Source organism: Penaeus chinensis, chromosome 28, assembly GCF_019202785.1.
Source record: "Penaeus chinensis breed Huanghai No. 1 chromosome 28, ASM1920278v2, whole genome shotgun sequence".
NCBI classification, from domain to species: domain Eukaryota; kingdom Metazoa; phylum Arthropoda; class Malacostraca; order Decapoda; family Penaeidae; genus Penaeus; species Penaeus chinensis.
Window position 1 is genome coordinate 5,165,620 of NC_061846.1, and position 20,000 is coordinate 5,185,619.

The following is a 20,000-nucleotide window of genomic DNA, read 5'->3' on the forward strand; positions in this document are numbered from 1 at the left end:
TAGAAATCACTCATACTTGATGCTACATACAGTTACACGAAAGCTCTGTTCAGTATGCCATGTCACACTGAAAGGCTTTTGTCCTGTCAGAATACCAGTTACGAAGAAAAAACCTTTTAGCACTTCAAAGGAAAGTAAGCAGAGAGTGAACAGCTGAAGGAGTACTAGCGAATTTCTTTCACGGTTGTTTAGAAAATAATAATCAGTTGGGAGAAAATACAATCAATGTAACGTGTGTATAGCAATATCTTGAAGTATAAAAGATAGATGTTTACCATGATCCCTGTTACTTATCAATAGACTAAAACTGCATTACCAATTCCAATGTTCAAGAAAGGATCTGAACACATGTAATTTGTGACATTACTAGTATTATGTCTGAAATATACGACACATGCTTTTAAACAAGACACCAACACTATAGCAAACCTATATTATTCATTGTTCCTAAGTATTATTTTCTAAGAAATATCCAGTTTCCATTGATAACAAGATAGGTCAACTATGTATGCAACCATATCCGTAGCTCAAATATGTATGCAAACATTTCCGTAAGTCAAGAATCTATGCAGCCGTATCCTTAGCAATGTTTTGAACATGTTTTGAGCATGTTAGTGTGGACAAGGCCTATGAATATGATATCCACGTACCTGGTGATTGTCGAAGACCTTCATAGTAGGAGAGGTGGTGATGCCGAGGTAGGAAGTCTTCGTGACCTCAGTCGGTGTCCATTTGAATCCCATTGACATGTCCGGCGTTGGGTCGCTGATGGTGTAGTTAAATTCTTTATGTGCAATCAATTCATACATCTATGATCTGTTACAAGTGTGATATCTTTGGAAAATTATGATTCATTGGTATTAGGTACTTGATAAGAGTTTGCTTTGTTTTTAATTGTTATGGCTTAGGTAGAGGCGTCTCTTACCCAGTAGCGGCAAAGTTGGTCCAAAGGTCTACCATGATACGGGAAACGAAGAGATCCTCTTCCTTACTCAAGCTGATATTGAGATTGTCAAAGTTGAACAGGTACTGCAAATCGTCCATGTGGCTAACATCTGCATGTATAAGAGTTGTTTAATATGGACAGTAAAAGTCAGTGACTTAGAAAAGGCTAAAATGTACATTTATAATGCAGCAGGTCGCTATATCAATCAAGTTTCTAGTCTCACATCATCACAACACACACACACACACACACACACACACACACACACACACACACACACACACACACACACACACACACACACACACACACACACACACACACACACACATACATACACACACGCATACACACACACGCATACACACACACATACACACACACACACACATACACGCACACATACACACACACACACACACACACATACACACACACATACACACAAATATCCATGTATAATAATAATGATGATAATAATAATATTAACAATTATTATAATACAAGTCCTTACCGTTCAAAATCCAATCAGGTGCAGGTCCCATGTATAGGTCTGTGAAGGTATATTGTCCACGATGCTGCAACTCGTAAGCGTAGACACGATTGCCAAAGACGGCATCTCTCGCATGGTTTTCTATAGCATCCATGACGCATATATTGAAATAGCAGTCGCCAATCAGCTTGGGATGAACAGGATTTAAATTAGGCCAACGTAGTGACCACGAGAAAACCTCCCATCACCTTAATTATTATCTTGCTAACTCCTTTTGTGTTCCATATATCAGATAAATAGTCAGTGCTACTCTCTATTCTCTTATTTTCGCTTACAAGAAAAAAAAAAAATGAAAGTGTAATATTTTCTAAGAGTGCACATCTTGTTAATCCAAGAACCATACATGCAAATACACACGGCTCAGATACTTTTCATAGACTGAGAAAAAAAAACGAAAATGAAACCCCTAAAATGAACAATCCTAAAATGGTCATATTTCCAGGCTTCTTACCTTGACTAGGGTGTTGACCTTGCTCATGTCAAACTCAATGGGTCCCATGTAACGGTGGAAAATGAGGCGGCCAATGAAATCGATGTTGTCGTCCCAGTAATTCAATCCCATTACATAGGGACCTATGGTGCTGAAGTTTTCTATCACTGCGTCCACTGTGCCGTCTTGCAAGAACGCTGGAAAAAAAAAAAAAACGCTCGAAAAACTGATGGTTCAAACTGGTCAAATCACTCAATATCGCCACATTATCCCGAACTATATGAGGCAGAGGAGTAACCATACATGTGACAAGAATTTTATGCTCCTGCAAAGTCCATGAAATACGCTGACTTCGAACATTTTATGCTCCTGCAAAGTCCATGAACTACGCTTACTTCGAACATTAAGAGTGCCTTCGTCTCGTGTCCTGCCGGCGATGATGTCGACATGGTTGTAGCGGCCTTCCCTGATCAGTATGGCTGGATGATCCAAGAGAAACTCGCCATCCACGCGGGGAGTCATCACATAAGGGGAGGGCTTGGAGTTGGGCAAGAAAACGGAGTTTAGCTTTATTTTGCTCTAATAAGTTAATGGGTTAATGCTTTTTCAGAACTATGCTTGTGGACGGGTGGGAAAATTAGGGTTTAGGCCTTCCTTCTTCACTTCAATCATATGGTGCCTAACTGAACGATGAATTAAAATTAATGTAATATTACAAATAAATATTTGAACGTAAGTGTTCACAATAGAATAGTTATAAGAGAATACAGTAATTCTTCTGTTAAAATATAAAAATGTAAAAGATATAACCAGCTTCTTTCATAAAAGCTAAAATATGATGTTCGAGAGTGAGGCACCTTTCTTCCAAGGATTAGAGAAAGATGGAAGGTACTGTTCTGTCCCCAGCACCAGAATGGATACCGTTCTCGCTATACCCGAAGACTGGGCCAAAAAACAGTATGAAGTTCAGATCACCGAGAAAGCACTAGAGGACTATTAATAACACAGCCCTCTTGTTGAATGGAAAATAGGCCTTTCAGATCCAGAGACATGTTAAATTCTGATGCGTGCATGGTAAGGCTTATCATACATTTCAAACCTATGCTTTGAAAGAAATTGAGTTCCTGGTTAAGAAGTTGGTTAGGTTATAGGCACATTTTTGACAAGAGTATGCGAGCTATGGTTTGGTAAACTTAGAGAGGTAACGAACCAAACCAAGTATCTGACCAAGAGGTTCCATATTTTTCTTAAAAAGTAATCAGGTAATGCACCTCATAAGTAAAACTTTGCTAGAATAGGAAAATTGTCTGATTTCGCCGTTTGCCCATCATGACGCCAGTATGAGAATAAGGTCAGGTTTAAATATCAAAAGCCTTAGATAAAACAACGTTACTGTGTTCAACTCCTACCAGTTCGAGCAATGCAGCAGTCAGTTGATCAGCAGGGACCTTCTTCAGGCAGTCAACAAGGTCAGCAGAATTCTCCGTCTCTCCTCCAGGACAGTCTACGAAGCTACCGATCTGATCTGCCATGTATCTATGGTCCTCTCGAATTGACCAAGAGCACAGAGCCGTTCCTGACTGCATGATGGCTCGCTTAAACAAACCTATGGCAGTTACGAAATAATAGTGACGTGGAATAGAATGGTCAAAAGATTAAAATACAATGATGTAATATTACCAATGAGGCTTGGCATGGAAGTTTCAAACAGTTCTCATAAAACAGTCAAACAAGGTCTTGGTTCATCTCGATTTTCCAGATAGTGAAATAAACTGAAGCAATTGCAGAGAAAAACAATTACAATATCTTCATTATTTATCTCTCTTTGGTTGAAATATAGGTATTAATTTTACCTTTTGACATTGGAGACAAAATGTGGTAGTGCACAGCTGTGCCTCCCGTGTTCCCTCCAAAGATGGTGACACTGTTTGGGTCACCACCAAGGTCACGGATGTTTTCCTGAACCCACTTGAGGGCTAATGTCTGGTCCTTCAGCCCTAGGTTGCCTGGGAGCTCAGAGTCCTCAGTTGAAAGGAATCCTACAAACCCAGAAGCAAAGTGTTTTGAATTACTGAGGCAAGAAGAAAAAGGAAACGTGCATTTCCTCTTCTCACTCTCACTCACAATCACATTGTTACAGAAATAATGTTTATAACTTAATTCATATAATTTATGTCTTTTCTTCAACCAAAAGATCTGAATGCTTGTTATGTCCAATAACATGCATGAGTTGAAGCCCCAGACTAAAGGCTTGCGTTGAGAAATGTGTATTGTGCACTGCATAAATCAAAATTATTGGTGAAATATATATAAAACAGCGGCATCCTGTCTTCTAAAATGATATAACATTTGCCAGTGAGGTCATTCTGGGTTGATGGTGCACAGGCTGGGGACTCAGATGTACCTGTGACAATGTATGAACGATCGAAACGACTGGGAAGGGAAGCTTTGCCTACTTGTTTTTGGGACATTGTTGGAAGAGGAGGGTATTGTTAGAGTAAGGGGTTGTAGGGGGAATCACAAAGAATCGATCCCACTTGGCTGGGCCAAAAGAAGTAGGTGGAGAGAGTTGAAGGACGTGGGTGGGGTGGTGTGTAGTGAAGTAGTACTGTGGGGAGGACATTAGGGATGAAAAGTCGTAATAAGGGGGCAAGGGGTAGACAATGCAGAAGATGGAGTGGAGGCTAATGGGAGAAAGGAAGGGGTATATTCTGAAGGTTGAGTAATGACCCTGGTGGACAGACTTGACAGCAAACCTCGAGGAGGGGGTATTAGTATCAGTGGTCGGAGCGGTGGTTTAAAGGAGAGGCAGAGAAATCAAATTCTGATAGGCTAGTTGATGAAGAGGCAAGCCTTGATGCCCCTAATAAGGATAAACATTATTGACCATGGCGAGCCTGAAGTAAATGGGGAAAAGAAACGGTCTACCTCTCAGGGTCCCCATACGGATAACGGCAAGGGGATCAACCTAGGGAACACCGTGCCATTAGCTCCCGGAGGCCGTTCAGGACTGACACAAAGCCGGCCTTTCACTCTTTCAGCACGGCTCTCACACCTTAGCAAGTGGGCGTCAGAAGTGGATGAAGAAGAGACGGAAAGGGAAAGGAGAAGAAATGACCATTCAAAATTAGTTGAGGCAAGGGCTGGGGTCCAAGGCAGGTGTGATCCCTTACATTGGGCCTCATTTTCCGTCTAAGACCCCCCCCCCCCCCACGACGAGCAAGGGATTGGGGGTAGTACTGATCCTCTTGCGTTACTCCTCTTGTTATAGAGGAGGGGAGAGGGTGGAAGGAGGAGGAAGAAGAGGAGAGAGAGGGAGGGAGGAGGAGAAGGAGGGAGAGGGACGAAGGAGGAAGAGGAGGAGAGAGAAGAAGGGAGAGGGACGAAGGAGGAAGAGGAGGAGAGAGAAGGAGGGAGAGGGACGAAGGAGGAAGAGGAGGAGAGAGAAGGAGGGAGAGGGACGAAGGAGGAAGAGGAGGAGAGAGAAGGAGGGAGAGGGACGAAGGAGGAAGAGGAGGAGAGAGAAGGAGGGAGAGGGACGAAGGAGGAAGAGGAGGAGAGAGAAGGAGGGAGAGGGACGAAGGAGGAAGAGGAGGAGAGAGAAGGAGGGAGAGGGACGAAGGAGGAAGAGGAGGAGAGAGAAGGAGGGAGAGGGACGAAGGAGGAAGAGGAGGAGAGAGAAGGAGGGAGAGGGACGAAGGAGGAAGAGGAGGAGAGAGAAGGAGGGAGAGGGACGAAGGAGGAAGAGGAGGAGAGAGAAGGAGGGAGAGGGACGAAGGAGGAAGAGGAGGAGAGAGAAGGAGGGAGAGGGACGAAGGAGGAAGAGGAGGAGAGAGAAGGAGGGAGAGGGACGAAGGAGGAAGAGGAGGAGAGAGAAGGAGGGAGAGGGACGAAGGAGGAAGAGGAGGAGAGAGAAGGAGGGAGAGGGACGAAGGAGGAAGAGGAGGAGAGAGAAGGAGGGAGAGGGACGAAGGAGGAAGAGGAGGAGAGAGAAGGAGGGAGAGGGACGAAGGAGGAAGAGGAGGAGAGAGAAGGAGGGAGAGGGACGAAGGAGGAAGAGGAGGAGAGAGAAGGAGGGAGAGGGACGAAGGAGGAAGAGGAGGAGAGAGAAGGAGGGAGAGGGACGAAGGAGGAAGAGGAGGAGAGAGAAGGAGGGAGAGGGACGAAGGAGGAAGAGGAGGAGAGAGAAGGAGGGAGAGGGACGAAGGAGGAAGAGGAGGAGAGAGAAGGAGGGAGAGGGACGAAGGAGGAAGAGGAGGAGAGAGAAGGAGGGAGAGGGACGAAGGAGGAAGAGGAGGAGAGAGAAGGAGGGAGAGGGACGAAGGAGGAAGAGGAGGAGAGAGAAGGAGGGAGAGGGACGAAGGAGGAAGAGGAGGAGAGAGAAGGAGGGAGAGGGACGAAGGAGGAAGAGGAGGAGAGAGAAGGAGGGAGAGGGACGAAGGAGGAAGAGGAGGAGAGAGAAGGAGGGAGAGGGACGAAGGAGGAAGAGGAGGAGAGAGAAGGAGGGAGAGGGACGAAGGAGGAAGAGGAGGAGAGAGAAGGAGGGAGAGGGACGAAGGAGGAAGAGGAGGAGAGAGAAGGAGGGAGAGGGACGAAGGAGGAAGAGGAGGAAGAGGAGGAGAGAGAAGGAGGGAGAGGGACGAAGGAGGAAGAGGAGGAGAGAGAAGGAGGGAGGATCGTTTCACTCGACTCCTGCTAGTCTTGATCTTTGGCCTTTTACTGAACTCTGTCCCTAGAGCACCACGCTACATTAGCCTACATCTGCAGTTGCTAGCGTTTCCTATTCTGTGAATCCGGATAATATCCAGTAACTCCCTACATCAAATGGCTCTTATCTTTTCAGCTATGATTATGAATAGTGTAACGGCGCCAATTACTACAGAAGAAGAACCTTGTGCAAAAAAAAAATCATGTCTGTATGTCCAGCCTTATTTCTTGTTCTGCGAATAGGAAAAAGGACATGGCAAGCTTTCAGCGAAAATGACACGCGTTTGCAAGCCCTCAGCGAAAAAGAACATCTATGCAAGTCCTCAGCGAAAAAGGACGTGTTTGTAAGCTCTCAGCTGGAATCAACAAACAGGATTTGTACTTTTTAGACTTTCAAGATTCCTCTTCCTCCTCTCTCCCTCTCCTCTTTCTCCTCTCTCCCTCTCCTTTTCCTTCTCCCTCCCTCTCTTCCTCCTTCGTCTCCTCGTCCCTCCCTCTCCTTCTCCTTCTCCTTCTCCTCCTCCTCCTTCCTCCCATCTTCCTTATGCCATACGTCTTGAAGCAGGACCCCTTGGCCAAATACTCCCACTGTGACGAATTCAACCTCTCGCTACCTTATCATTCCTTAGTACTGTATAATATCACTGTACCAGCCAATTTGACTGGTACTTTGCGTAAAAAGGGACTTTGAAGGAATATTCATAGAGTATGGAGAATATCAAAATCATCAAATATTGGCTGAAATACCATAGAAATATAAATAATATTAATACAAAAATACATGAATACACAAAAAAACATACACAAAAGAAAAAAGTACAGACCCAGGACTCCGATGCGGCCCTGAACGGTGACATACACCACGTCCTTCGCAACCAAATACTCTGGTCGATAGATATCCATGCTGCCCGTTACGAAACCCCCGGGGAAAAACCACACCATGACAGGGAGGCCCGACTTATACGGCTGCAAAAAAAAGGTCATATAAACTGTAAGAAAACTAAGAAAGATGCAAAGGTCTGTTAAGAAAGGTGTCGATTAATATCACCAAAGAGCGTGACTACTCTTAACAATCACAATACATTGATGATAAAAATGGTAATGAACCACTTGCTACCAATATCAATCGAAATGAAATATAGTATAAATTTAATGACACCTTCAAATACCATGAATCATGCTCCTCACATTAAAATGACAACAACAAAAACAAAAAACAGTAGCATCAGCCTGCGAGATTTAACTCAGGGACCAACTTACCCGAGGCGTGAACACATTGAGAAACAGACAGTCTTCATTGGTCTTCATGGGGAAGAACGGCTGAGGACATGCGGGCGGGGCGACGGACCCGTCCCTCACGCCCTCCCACGCCCCGGCAGGCAGCGGGTCCTAGGGAGGGGGGGGGGAATGGGAAATAATGGTTAACTTCCGTTGGCGTTCAAGGGGTCCCAGGTAAGTGGTAGTGGGGGGGGGGGGTAGAACCAAAATAAAAGGTTGACTGCCGTTGGGTGAAAGAAGGAGGGAGGGAGCGAAGGAAAGAGGGAGAGGGAGAATATGGGAGGAGAAAGGAGAAAGGAAGAGGTATAAGACAAAGGACAGGAGGTAGAGGGGGCGACAGGAATAAGAGGGAATAAGAGGAAGGAGGGAGGGAGAAGGAGAAAGAGGGAGAAGGAGGAGAAAGAGGAATGAAGAGGAGGAGAAGTAGGAAGGGGGAAGAGGAGAGGGGGAGAGGAGGAGGAGAGGAAGGAAGGAGGAGGAAGAGAGGAAGGAGGAGAAGAAGAGGGAGGGAGGATGAGGAAGGAGGAGAAGAAGAGGGAGGGAGGATGAGGAGAGGAGGGGAGAGGGAGGAATGAGGAGGAAGAGGAGGAAGAGGAGGAAGAGGAGGGGAGAGGGAGGAAGGAGGAGGAAGAAAAGGAGGGAGAGGGATGAAGGAGGAAGGAGGAAGGAGGAAGGAGGAAGGAGGAAGGAGGAAGGAGGAAGGAGGAAGGAGGAAGGAGGAAGGAGGAGAGGGAGAAAGGAGTGGGACGAGAAAGAGGAGAGGGAGAGAGGAGAGGGAGAGAGGAGAGGGAGAGAGGAGAGGGAGAGAGGAGAGGGAGAGAGGAGAGGGAGAGAGGAGAGGGAGAGAGGAGAGGGAGAGAGGAGAGGGAGAGAGGAGAGGGAGAGAGGAGAGGGAGAGAGGAGAGGGAGAGAGGAGAGGGAGAGAGGAGAGGGAGAGAGGAGAGGGAGAGAGGAGAGGGAGAGAGGAGAGGGAGAGAGGAGAGGGAGAGAGGAGAGGGAGAGAGGAGAGGGAGAGAGGAGAGGGAGAGAGGAGAGGGAGAGAGGAGAGGGAGAGAGGAGAGGGAGAGAGGAGAGGGAGAGAGGAGAGGGAGAGAGGAGAGGGAGAGAGGAGAGGGAGAGAGGAGAGGGAGAGAGGAGAGGGAGAGAGGAGAGGGAGAGAGGAGAGGGAGAGAGGAGAGGGAGAGAGGAGAGGGAGAGAGGAGAGGGAGAGAGGAGAGGGAGAGAGGAGAGGGAGAGAGGAGAGGGAGAGAGGAGAGGGAGAGAGGAGAGGGAGAGAGGAGAGGGAGAGAGGAGAGGGAGAGAGGAGAGGGAGAGAGGAGGAAGAGGAGAGGAGGAGCAGGAGGAGGAGAAGGGGGGGAAGACGGGAGGAGGAAGAGGAGAGGGAGAGAGGAGGAAGAGGAGAGGGAGAGAGGAGGAAGAGGAGAGGGAGAGAGGAGGAAGAGGAGAGGGAGAGAGGAGGAAGAGGAGAGGGAGAGAGGAGGAAGAGGAGAGGGAGAGAGGAGGAAGAGGAGAGGGAGAGAGGAGGAAGAGGAGAGGGAGAGAGGAGGAGAGGGAGAGAGGAGGAGCAGGAGGAGGAGAAGGGGGGGAGGAGTGAGGAGGAGGAGGAGAAGGGGGGGAAGACGGGAGGAGGAAAAGGAGGAGGAGGTGGAGGAGGAGGAGGAGTTGGAGAAGGAAAAGAAGGAGAGGGAGGAGGAGGGGGTGAAGGAGAGATGAAGGAGAAGAGGAAGGAAGTAGGAGGGACGGAAGAGAGGAAGAGCTAGAGAGGTGACAGAAGGAAGGTGGTGGGAGGAAGGAGGAGGAGGAGGGGGGAAAGGGAAAAGGAGAAGGGGGAAGAGGGAGCAGGAGGAGGAATGAAGGAAGAGAGAGAGGAAGGGACAGGGTGGGTCGGAAAAGTCGGAAGTGGTTGAAAGTAGGATAAGAAATAAAGAGAAAGAGGGAAGAGGAGGGAGAGTCGTAAAAAATCTTCCGAGATGGAGTTGGAGGAGGAGGAGGAGGAGGAGGAGGAGGAGGAGGAGGGGAGGAGGAAGGGGAAGGAAGGGAAGTAGGGAGGGACGGGGGAAGTAGGAAGGGAGGGGAGAAAAAAAGGGAGGGGTGTTGGGAAGAGGGAGGGGGATGGGGGGGGGGGAAAAGGGAGGTAGTGCGGGGGGGGGATGCCGGCGTTCCCCCGGAAACGCGCCCCGGGGGGTTAAGGGGGTCGGGTGCCTTGGGGGGGGGGGGGGGGGGGGGGGGGGGGGGGGGGGGCTTGGGGGGTGGGGGGGGTGGGGGGTTGTTGTTTTATATTTTTGGGATGGGTGGTTGGGGTTTTTGGGGGTTTTGTTGGGGGTATGAGGGGGGGGTGGTGGGAGAGAGGGGAGTGGTGGTGGGTGAGAAAGAGAGAGGGAGGTGGTGGTGAGTGGGTGGAAAAAGGGGGGAGTGAGTAAGTGAGGGGTAAGAGAAAGGGGGGGAGAGTGGGTAAGTGATTGGGTAAGGGGGAAAGGAGGGGGGTGGTGTGTTTGGTAAGGAAAGGAGGGGGGTGAGTGTGATTGGGAAGAAAGAGGAGGGAGGTGAGTGGTGAGTGGGGAAGAGAAAGAGAGGGGGAGTGAGTAAGTGGTTTGGGGAAAAGGAAAAAAAAGGGGAGGTGGTAGTGATTGGGTAAGGAAGAGGAGGGAGAGTGAGTCAGTGATTTTGGGAAGAGAAAAGGGGGGGGAGGTGAGTAAATGGGGGGTAAGAGAAAGAGAGGGGGGGGGTGGGGTAAAGGGGGGGGTTGGGGTTTAAAAGAAGAGGAGGGAGGTGATAAGTGATTGGGGCGAGGAGGAGGGAGATGGAAAATGTTGGGTAAGGGGGAAAGGAGGGGAGGTGGTAAATGATTGGGGAAGAGAAAGGAGAGGGAGAGTGGTAAGTGTTGGGAAGAGAAAAAAAAGAGGGAAGTGGTAAGTGATTGGGTAAGGGGAAAGAGGAAGGAGGGGGAAAAACGGGGGGTGGTAAATGTTGGGTAAGAGAAAGGAGAGGGGGGGGTAGTATTGGGTAAGAGAAAGAGGAGGGAGGTGGTAAGTGTTGGGGTAGGAAAGGCGGGGGGGGAGAAATGAGGGGGGAAAAAAGGGGGGGGGGATTTGGGTAGAGAAAAGAGAGGGAAGTGAGAAATGTTGGGAAGGAAGAGAGAGGGGGAGTGGTAAAGGGTTTGGGAAGGAAAAGAGAGGGGGGGAGTAAATGAGTGGTAGAGAAGAGAGAGGGGGGGTGGTGGTGATTGGGGGGAGAAAGAGAGGGGGGGGGGGAGTGAGTAAAAAAAGGGGGGTGAATGGTAAAAGGAAAAAGGGGGGGGAGTGAGTAGTGGTGGTAAGAGAAGAGAGAGGGGGGTGAGTGGTGAGTGGTAGGAAAAAAAAGAGGGGGGTGAGTGGTGGTAGTAAAAGGAAAGAGAGAGGGGGAGTGAGTGGTGAGTGAGTAAAAGAAAGGGAGAGGGGGAGGAGTGGTGGTGGTAAGGGGGAGGGGGGTGGTGAGGTGGTGAGAAAGAGAGGGGGGGAGTGAGTGAGTGGGGTAAAAGAAAAGAGAGGGGGGAGGAGTGGTGGGGTAAGAAAGGAGGGGGGATGAGGGTGAGTGAGAGGGCCCCGGAGGGGGGAGTGGGGTGAGTGGTAAGGAAAGAGAGAGGTGGGGGTGAGTGAGGGGGGTAGGGGGAGGGGCGGGAGTGGTGGTGATAGAAAAGAGAGGGGGGGAGGATGCGTGAGTGGTAAGGAGAGAGGGGGGGTGAGTGAGTGAGTGAGTAAGAGAAAGAGAGAGGGGGTTATTTACAAAAAAAATTATCTCTACAACCTAATATATCACACCTAAATTTAACAAAAATATTATCATACGGAAAAGGGGGGGCGGGGGATCGTTTAAACAAAAAATCTTCTAAACCACAAACTTTAGTTATACTTAAAACTCCTTTTCTTTCAAAAAGGGGTTTTTTTTTCCAAAATTCTCTTAAAAAAATTTTATCATTTTCCCGGGGGGGATTATCTTTTCACAAAAAGGGGGGGGGTTTTTAAAATCAACCACCCATTTTTTCATCCCCTTCTACCCCCCCCATCTTTTCTAAATTTTGCAACTCCTCCCCTCTCTTTTCCTTGATTCCCCTACGATCTATCACCCTCCCTATTCTTTTCTTATTCATCTACCCCTCCTTCCCTTTCCATCATTTTTATTACCTCTCCCCTCTTTTTTCAAACAATTAATTCCCTCTCTTTTTTTCTTTCATACCCCTCTCATCTTCTCATCTCCCTTTTTTTTTTTTTTTTTTTTTTTTTTTTTTTTTTTTTTTTTTTTTTTTTTCTATCTATCTATCTATCTACCTCTCCCTCTCTCTTTTTCTATCTATCTATCTATCTACCTCTCCCTCTCTCTTTTTCTATCTATCTATCTATCTACCTCTTCCTTTTCTTTATCCTATCTCTACTCTCTCATTATACCTTTCTTCCCTTTTCTCTTTTTCTATCTATCTATCTATCTACCTCTCCCTCTCTCTTTTTCTATCTATCTATCTATCTACCTCTCCCTCTCTCTATTCTATTTTTATTTTATCTTCTATCTTCTCTCATCCCTCTCTCTTTTTCCTATTATCTATTATCTACCTCTTTCTCTCTTTTTCTACAATCTAAACTATATACCTCTTTTTCCCCTCTCTCTATTTCTATCTACCTCTATCTATCTCTCTACTTCCTCTTTTCTCTTTTTTTCTATCTAATCTATCTATCTACCTTTCTCTCTCTCTCTTCAATCAATCTATCTACCTCTTTCTCTCTTCTCTCTCAATCAATCTATCTAACTCTTTCTCTCTCTCTCTCAATCAATCTATTACTCTTTCTCTCTCTCTCTCAATTCTATTATCTTCTTTCTCTCTCTCTCTCAATCTATCTATCTACTCTTTCTCTCTCTCTTCTATCTCTCTATCTCCCTTTCTCTCTCTCTTTTAATCTATCTATCTACCTCTTTCTCTCTCTTCTCAATCTATCTATCTACCTCTTCTTCTCTCTTCTCAATCTATTTTATCTACCTCTTATCTCTCTCTCTCTCAATCTATCTATCTACCTCTTTCTCTCTCTCTCTCTCAATCTATCTATCTACCTCTTTCTCTCTCTCTCTCTCAATCTATCTATCTACCTCTTTCTCTCTCTCTCTCTCAATCTATCTATCTACCTCTTTCTCTCTCTCTCTCAATCTATCTATCTACCTCTTTCTCTCTCTCTCTCTCAATCTATCTATCTCTCTCTTTCTCTCTCTCTCTCATCAATCTATCTATCTACCTCTTTCTCTCTCTCTCTCTCAATCTATCTATCTACCTCTTTCTCTCTCTCTCTCTCAATCTATCTATCTACCCTCTTTCTCTCTCTCTCTCTCAATCTATCTATCTACCTCTTTCTCTCTCTCTCTCAATCTATCTATCTACCTCTTTCTCTCTCTCTCTCTCAATCTATCTATCTACCTCTTTCTCTCTCTCTCTCTCAATCTATCTATCTACCTCTTTCTCTCTCTCTCTCTCAATCTATCTATCTACCTCTTTCTCTCTCTCTCTCTCAATCTATCTATCTACCTCTTTCTCTCTCTCTCTCTCAATCTATCTATCTACCTCTTTCTCTCTCTCTCTCTCAATCTATCTATCTACCTCTTTCTCTCTCTCTCTCTCAATCTATCTATCTACCTCTTTCTCTCTCTCTCTCTCAATCTATCTATCTACCTCTTTCTCTCTCTCTCTCTCAATCTATCTATCTACCTCTTTCTCTCTCTCTCTCTCAATCTATCTATCTACCTCTTTCTCTCTCTCTCTCTCAATCTATCTATCTACCTCTTTCTCTCTCTCTCTCTCAATCTATCTATCTACCTCTTTCTCTCTCTCTCTCTCAATCTATCTATCTACCTCTTTCTCTCTCTCTCTCTCAATCTATCTATCTACCTCTTTCTCTCTCTCTCTCTCAATCTATCTATCTACCTCTTTCTCTCTCTCTCTCTCAATCTATCTATCTACCTCTTTCTCTCTCTCTCTCTCAATCTATCTATCTACCTCTTTCTCTCTCTCTCTCTCAATCTATCTATCTACCTCTTTCTCTCTCTCTCTCTCAATCTATCTATCTACCTCTTTCTCTCTCTCTCTCTCAATCTATCTATCTACCTCTTTCTCTCTCTCTCTCTCAATCTATCTATCTACCTCTTTCTCTCTCTCTCTCTCAATCTATCTATCTACCTCTTTCTCTCTCTCTCTCTCAATCTATCTATCTACCTCTTTCTCTCTCTCTCTCTCAATCTATCTATCTACCTCTTTCTCTCTCTCTCTCTCAATCTATCTATCTACCTCTTTCTCTCTCTCTCTCTCAATCTATCTATCTACCTCTTTCTCTCTCTCTCTCTCAATCTATCTATCTACCTCTTTCTCTCTCTCTCTCTCAATCTATCTATCTACCTCTTTCTCTCTCTCTCTCTCAATCTATCTATCTACCTCTTTCTCTCTCTCTCTCTCAATCTATCTATCTACCTCTTTCTCTCTCTCTCTCTCAATCTATCTATCTACCTCTTTCTCTCTCTCTCTCTCAATCTATCTATCTACCTCTTTCTCTCTCTCTCTCTCAATCTATCTATCTACCTCTTTCTCTCTCTCTCTCTCAATCTATCTATCTACCTCTTTCTCTCTCTCTCTCTCAATCTATCTATCTACCTCTTTCTCTCTCTCTCTCTCAATCTATCTATCTACCTCTTTCTCTCTCTCTCTCTCAATCTATCTATCTACCTCTTTCTCTCTCTCTCTCAATCTATCTATCTACCTCTTTCTCTCTCTCTCTCAATCTATCTATCTACCTCTTTCTCTCTCTCTCTCAATCTATCTATCTACCTCTTTCTCTCTCTCTCTCAATCTATCTATCTACCTCTTTCTCTCTCTCTCTCAATCTATCTATCTACCTCTTTCTCTCTCTCTCTCAATCTATCTATCTACCTCTTTCTCTCTCTCTCTCAATCTATCTATCTACCTCTTTCTCTCTCTCTCTCAATCTATCTATCTACCTCTTTCTCTCTCTCTCTCAATCTATCTATCTACCTCTTTCTCTCTCTCTCTCAATCTATCTATCTACCTCTTTCTCTCTCTCTCTCAATCTATCTATCTACCTCCTTCTCTCTCTCTCTCAATCTATCTATCTACCTCTTTCTCTCTCTCTCTCAATCTATCTATCTACCTCTTTCTCTCTCTCTCTCAATCTATCTATCTACCTCTTTCTCTCTCTCTCTCAATCTATCTATCTACCTCTTTCTCTCTCTCTCTCAATCTATCTATCTACCTCTTTCTCTCTCTCTCTCAATCTATCTATCTACCTCTTTCTCTCTCTCTCTCAATCTATCTATCTACCTCTTTCTCTCTCTCTCTCAATCTATCTATCTACCTCTCTCTCTCTATCTCTCTCACTCTCTCTCTCAATCTATATCTTCTCTCTCTCTCACTCTATCTATCTCCCTCTCTCTCTCAATCTATCTATCTACCTCTCTCTCTCAATCTATCTATCTACCTCTCTCTCTCAATCTATCTATCTACCTCTCTCTCTCAATCTATCTATCTACCTCTCTCTCTCAATCTATCTATCTACCTCTCTCTCTCAATCTATCTATCTACCTCTCTCTCTCAATCTATCTATCTACCTCTCTCTCTCAATCTATCTATCTACCTCTCTCTCAATCTATCTATCTACCTCTCTCTCTCAATCTATCTATCTACCTCTCTCTCTCAATCTATCTATCTACCTCTCTCTCTCAATCTATCTATCTACCTCTCTCTCTCAATCTATCTATCTACCTCTCTCTCTCAATCTATCTATCTACCTCTCTCTCTCAATCTATCTATCTACCTCTCTCTCTCAATCTATCTATCTACCTCTTTCTCTCTCTCTCTCAATCTATGTATCTACCTCTTTCTCTCTCTCTCTCAATCTATGTATCTACCTCTTTCTCTCTCTCTCTCTCAATCTATCTATCTACCTCGCTCTCTCTCAGTCTATCTATCTTCATCTCTCTCTATCTATCTACCCCCCCCCCCTCTCTCTCTCTGGACAAGTACAACGAAGGGATCGAAAATATTAAAAAGAACGGCAGCCTCCCTTCAGCATATACGATAACCCTATAAAACTGAAAAAGGTAAACGAGCTTTGGAAACCGAAATCTAGAGGTGGCCTCGTCTGAAATGCTTACTCAAGACAGGAATAGACGATAGAAGGTAGAGTAAAGGGCCGCGTCCGAAATGCTTACGCAAGACAAGAATAGACGATGGAAGGCAGACTTATCCATGAGGAATACGACTCGTTCGAATCCCAGGACTCCATTTCCTTCCTGCAGCTCACCTCCTGTCGTTGGCAACGCTTACCTTAAACCTCAGATTCCCGACGGGAGGTTCGGCGTAGGGAATGCCCTGGAACTTGTAGAAGGGCTTTCCCCCCTTGGCCACCGCCATGCTGCCTTCAATGATGCCCTGCTGGAGCTGGACCGAGACCGTTTCCTCTTCTGCTGCTGCGCTCAGCCACAGCAGGACAGTGGACGCCACCAGGAACCGCATCGTGACCCTGCCGAAGAAAGTCACGTTGTACTTCAACTGTTCCAAGAACCAGATGCCACTGGGGGGGGGGGGGGGGAGTGTCAGAAGTGCCAGTAAACGTGCCTGTCCCACTCGTCTTTCCTCTCGGCCCGACCTGCTTCTCCTCGACAGCCTGAGCAACAACTGACTCTGTCGTGGAGGTCCCAGCCTTTTGAAGTGATGCACCTAAAGGGCGGAACGGGAGGGGGAGGGGGAGGGGGGGGGTGCTCTATTATCCTCACGTGATGCCACAGATTGTGACCAAAGGGATGGGCGGTGAAGGGGGGGGGGGGTCCAAAATCCTGTGATGTCAAGGATTGTGTCTCAGGGTTCTAGATTACCCTTTTTTGGTCGACCAATTATATATTTACATATATAATGTGTATGTGTGTGTGTGAGTGTGTGTATAAATATTTCGTTGGTTGATTTTACCCGTTTCCAAAGATAACACTCATCATGACACAGCAAAAACAACCATTTCCTCTGTTAAACCTATGTTGCCAGTGCTTGAAATTACCATTTCTGTATTCAAAACGGACAGCAAACAAAAGACAGACCGATAATAAAAAAGTAGGGAGCAGGCGTATAAAGGACCAGACTCTCTTCCTCCTAAGGAGCACAAAATTAAGCTCAACCGCCCAATTCACTGTAATCAGAGCTTGTTATGCGACCAGGCGCTGCGTGGCAACCGAGACGATAGGCCGACAAGGAATCAGTGGTTTCCCGTCGACGTATATGTATATATGTGTATATTTATGTATCTATGTGCATACATATACATATGTGAATATACATTATGTGTATGCATATATACATACATGCATATATAACACACACACACACACGCACATACACACACAAGCGCGCGCGCGCACATATGATGCACACACACAATGATAGAGCGATATTATATTCTCCATACCCATACCCATCTATATCAATGCGGCATTGCATTATTCCATCTTTCATATATATATATATATATATATATATATCTCAGTATATCTGACTTCGGTTTCGAATTTCTAAATCAATTGCCACCAAGTGCCCACGGGAGTGTGTAAAACCCCGCTATCATTACTCATGTATGAGTAGATAGGTAATGTCTGTGGAGCTAGTTAGATCCTAGTTGCACACTCCTTTTAGTGGGTCGCTTGACATGTTTGGAGAGAGAGAGAGAAAGAGAAAGATGGGGGGGGGGGGGTTAAAGAGAATGTTACGTATTGACACACAAATAACAGGATCTGAGATTATCTGGCCATTTGCGGAGCGGACTGCAGTCGTCTGTGAGGAGGGCTTGGAGTTCAGCTTTCTCAGGGCTTGGTAGACAGGACTGTTCCTTATCCCTTCTCAACAGTGTCCTAGTCCTGCGTACCAGAGAACGGTGCAAGTTGCGATCATCCCCTGACAATCGAGCTGCACGACAAGCATCTATGGCTTCCAGTGTCTCCTGTGAGATGGAATTCTGTCTTGCTCTTGGGCGTTCACCAATGGATTCCTGAGCTGCATCAAGCATTTCACGCATGAAGGTATTCCACATAACAACAGGGTCTGTCAGGCCCTTGAGTGCTGTGAGACGACCAGAGATAGCCTCGGCAAACCCCCGGGTACACTCGTCCTCCCTCAATCTGTCCGAATGAAACACCCTGGGGTGTTCATTTGAGCGATGGGGGGTTCTAAAGTGGACCCGGAGAGTAGCCAAAATAATCTATGATCAGTTCCACAGAACTCGGCACTTCGATACACCCTGCAATTCTGGAGGATCCTCCACCTAGTGCTAACGAGGATGTGGTCTATCTCCTTGGCCACACCACCCGTATCGCTGTACCAAGTCCAACAATGTGGGTCAGTACGCTGATACCAGAAGCCAGAAATCCTCAATTTCTGTGACCTAGCAAAGTCACGGAAAAGGTGGCTATTCCCGCTGCCAGCATCAGCTCCTGAGCCATGAGGACCAACAGACATCTTGTAGCCAGCTCGATCGCAGCCGGATACCGCATTGAAGTCGCCCACAACAGTACGAATATCTCGCCGAGGACAACTGTCTGCCACAGATGCAAGTTTGGCGCAAAACATCTCTTTCACCTCAAGTTTATATACATCCCTAGGAGCGTATACAGCAATAAGAAACATGGAGCAAAATGACAGCTTCAGTCTCAATACCATAATACGCTCATCGACTGGAGTGACCTCAACGTGGGGGGGGGGGGGGGGGGGGGGGCACGGGGGCAGGAGTTAGTACGAAGCCAGGGCGTATCCACACGCCGGTGGGCCATGGCTCTGTACCTTTAGGGCCTCCTGCTGCTCCAAGAGCCTCCACAGTTCAGCCTAGGACCGCAAGGTACCTATTTTCCATGGGTGGCCATGAGAAGGCACTGCAGAAGTCTTGATGATGGAGAGGCTATGAGCTGGCAGGGGAGTCTTATGCATAGCTGCTCCCTTTTCGCATCAGGGAAGCCAGCGGTGGCAGCTGTAAGCAAGAAGGCATGCAAGCACTTAGCACTAACTAGGCTACCACACCATCGCTTCACATCACCCTGAGCATGAAGCACCCACCAATAGTATACCTCGTTGGTTAGGAATTATCAGTGAAGTAAAGTTTTCCCCTCTCGTTATTCTCTGCAGTCTCCCCGCAGTAAAAGAACTAATTCAGAATCGCTAGACTGACAATTGCTTTCTTCAACTCCTCCCTTACTGTTTGAGGTCTATTCCTGTATGACAAGTCCTGACCGCCTTCGAAATGAGCAAGAACCGTACATGGGACGATTTTAAGACTGACCGAAAGACGTCCCTCCATTCCTACAAATTGCACGCATGTTTAACCTGAGACCTGCCTCTTTCTCACCCATTGACCTCCTTCTCCTAAGTGTATATGTTCAGTCGGCATTCGACCAAATGATGTGCGCTCTTCGTGGCTCACCTAACTTTTCTTATTCAAGCCTATTGCAGACGTTAATGGACGCGAACTATAATATTTTCCAACACCAACCTCTGCACCTGTTTTTTTCGCTTTACCTCACGGCCAACAGGAGACTGCCCTTTGATAAATTGCAACTGAAATGGCAAAGGGCGTGCCTAACGCATTTTTGAAAGCCTATATGCATTCCCCTACTTACATGCCTGCTAGTGTACCTACAGCCCAGGTCATGGCCACAGGAGTACAACATCCTCATCAGCCACAGCCTTCTCGCCAGTCGCAGCCTCCCCGTCAGCGTTAGCCCCCACTTGCGAACGCAAGACATCCGGCCACCACACAGACTCTAAGCCAACCCCGCAGGACGACAAAGGACTTCACTTGGGTTCCTCAAAATGGTATCTGCTGGCATTGTTTTCGTTCAGGGCACCACTCTAGGGAATGTAATAGCACCCCTTTCTGCTCTTACCATAATCTTGAAGGTCATTTGTGTCATGCTTGCAGAGGATTCCCTCGTCTAGAAAAACAAGGGTGCACTGCGATCTCAGAATAATTCTACACAAACTAACTCAGTCAGAGCGGTAGACGCCATCATCATCATCTCCCTACAGTCTTTGA

At 46.3% G+C, this 20,000-nt stretch overlaps 1 protein-coding gene across 6 annotated transcripts in view; it reads right to left on the reverse strand.

Moving 5' to 3' along the window:
- LOC125040087 (cholinesterase 1-like) overlaps nt 1–20,000 on the reverse strand; it is a 26,151-nt gene that overhangs the window by 361 nt on the left and 5,790 nt on the right. For 4 of the 6 annotated variants that reach the window (XM_047634570.1, XM_047634573.1, XM_047634572.1 and 1 more), the window contains exons 2-11: nt 16,262–16,457; nt 7,897–8,025; nt 7,461–7,602; nt 3,783–3,968; nt 3,339–3,535; nt 2,325–2,466; nt 1,951–2,126; nt 1,461–1,626; nt 926–1,055; nt 651–765 (exon numbers count right to left, since the gene is read on the reverse strand). In XM_047634570.1, coding sequence (XP_047490526.1) covers nt 651–765; nt 926–1,055; nt 1,461–1,626; nt 1,951–2,126; nt 2,325–2,466; nt 3,339–3,535; nt 3,783–3,968; nt 7,461–7,602; nt 7,897–8,025; nt 16,262–16,450 — 1,572 coding nt within the window. In that variant the 5' untranslated portion in view covers nt 16,451–16,457. Of the gene's footprint in view, nt 1–650; nt 766–925; nt 1,056–1,460; nt 1,627–1,950; nt 2,127–2,324; nt 2,467–3,338; nt 3,536–3,782; nt 3,969–7,460; nt 7,603–7,896; nt 8,026–16,261; nt 16,458–16,552; nt 16,615–20,000 lie in introns of those variants that run through there. The other 2 variants (XM_047634575.1, XM_047634571.1) reach the window with 2 other exon arrangements.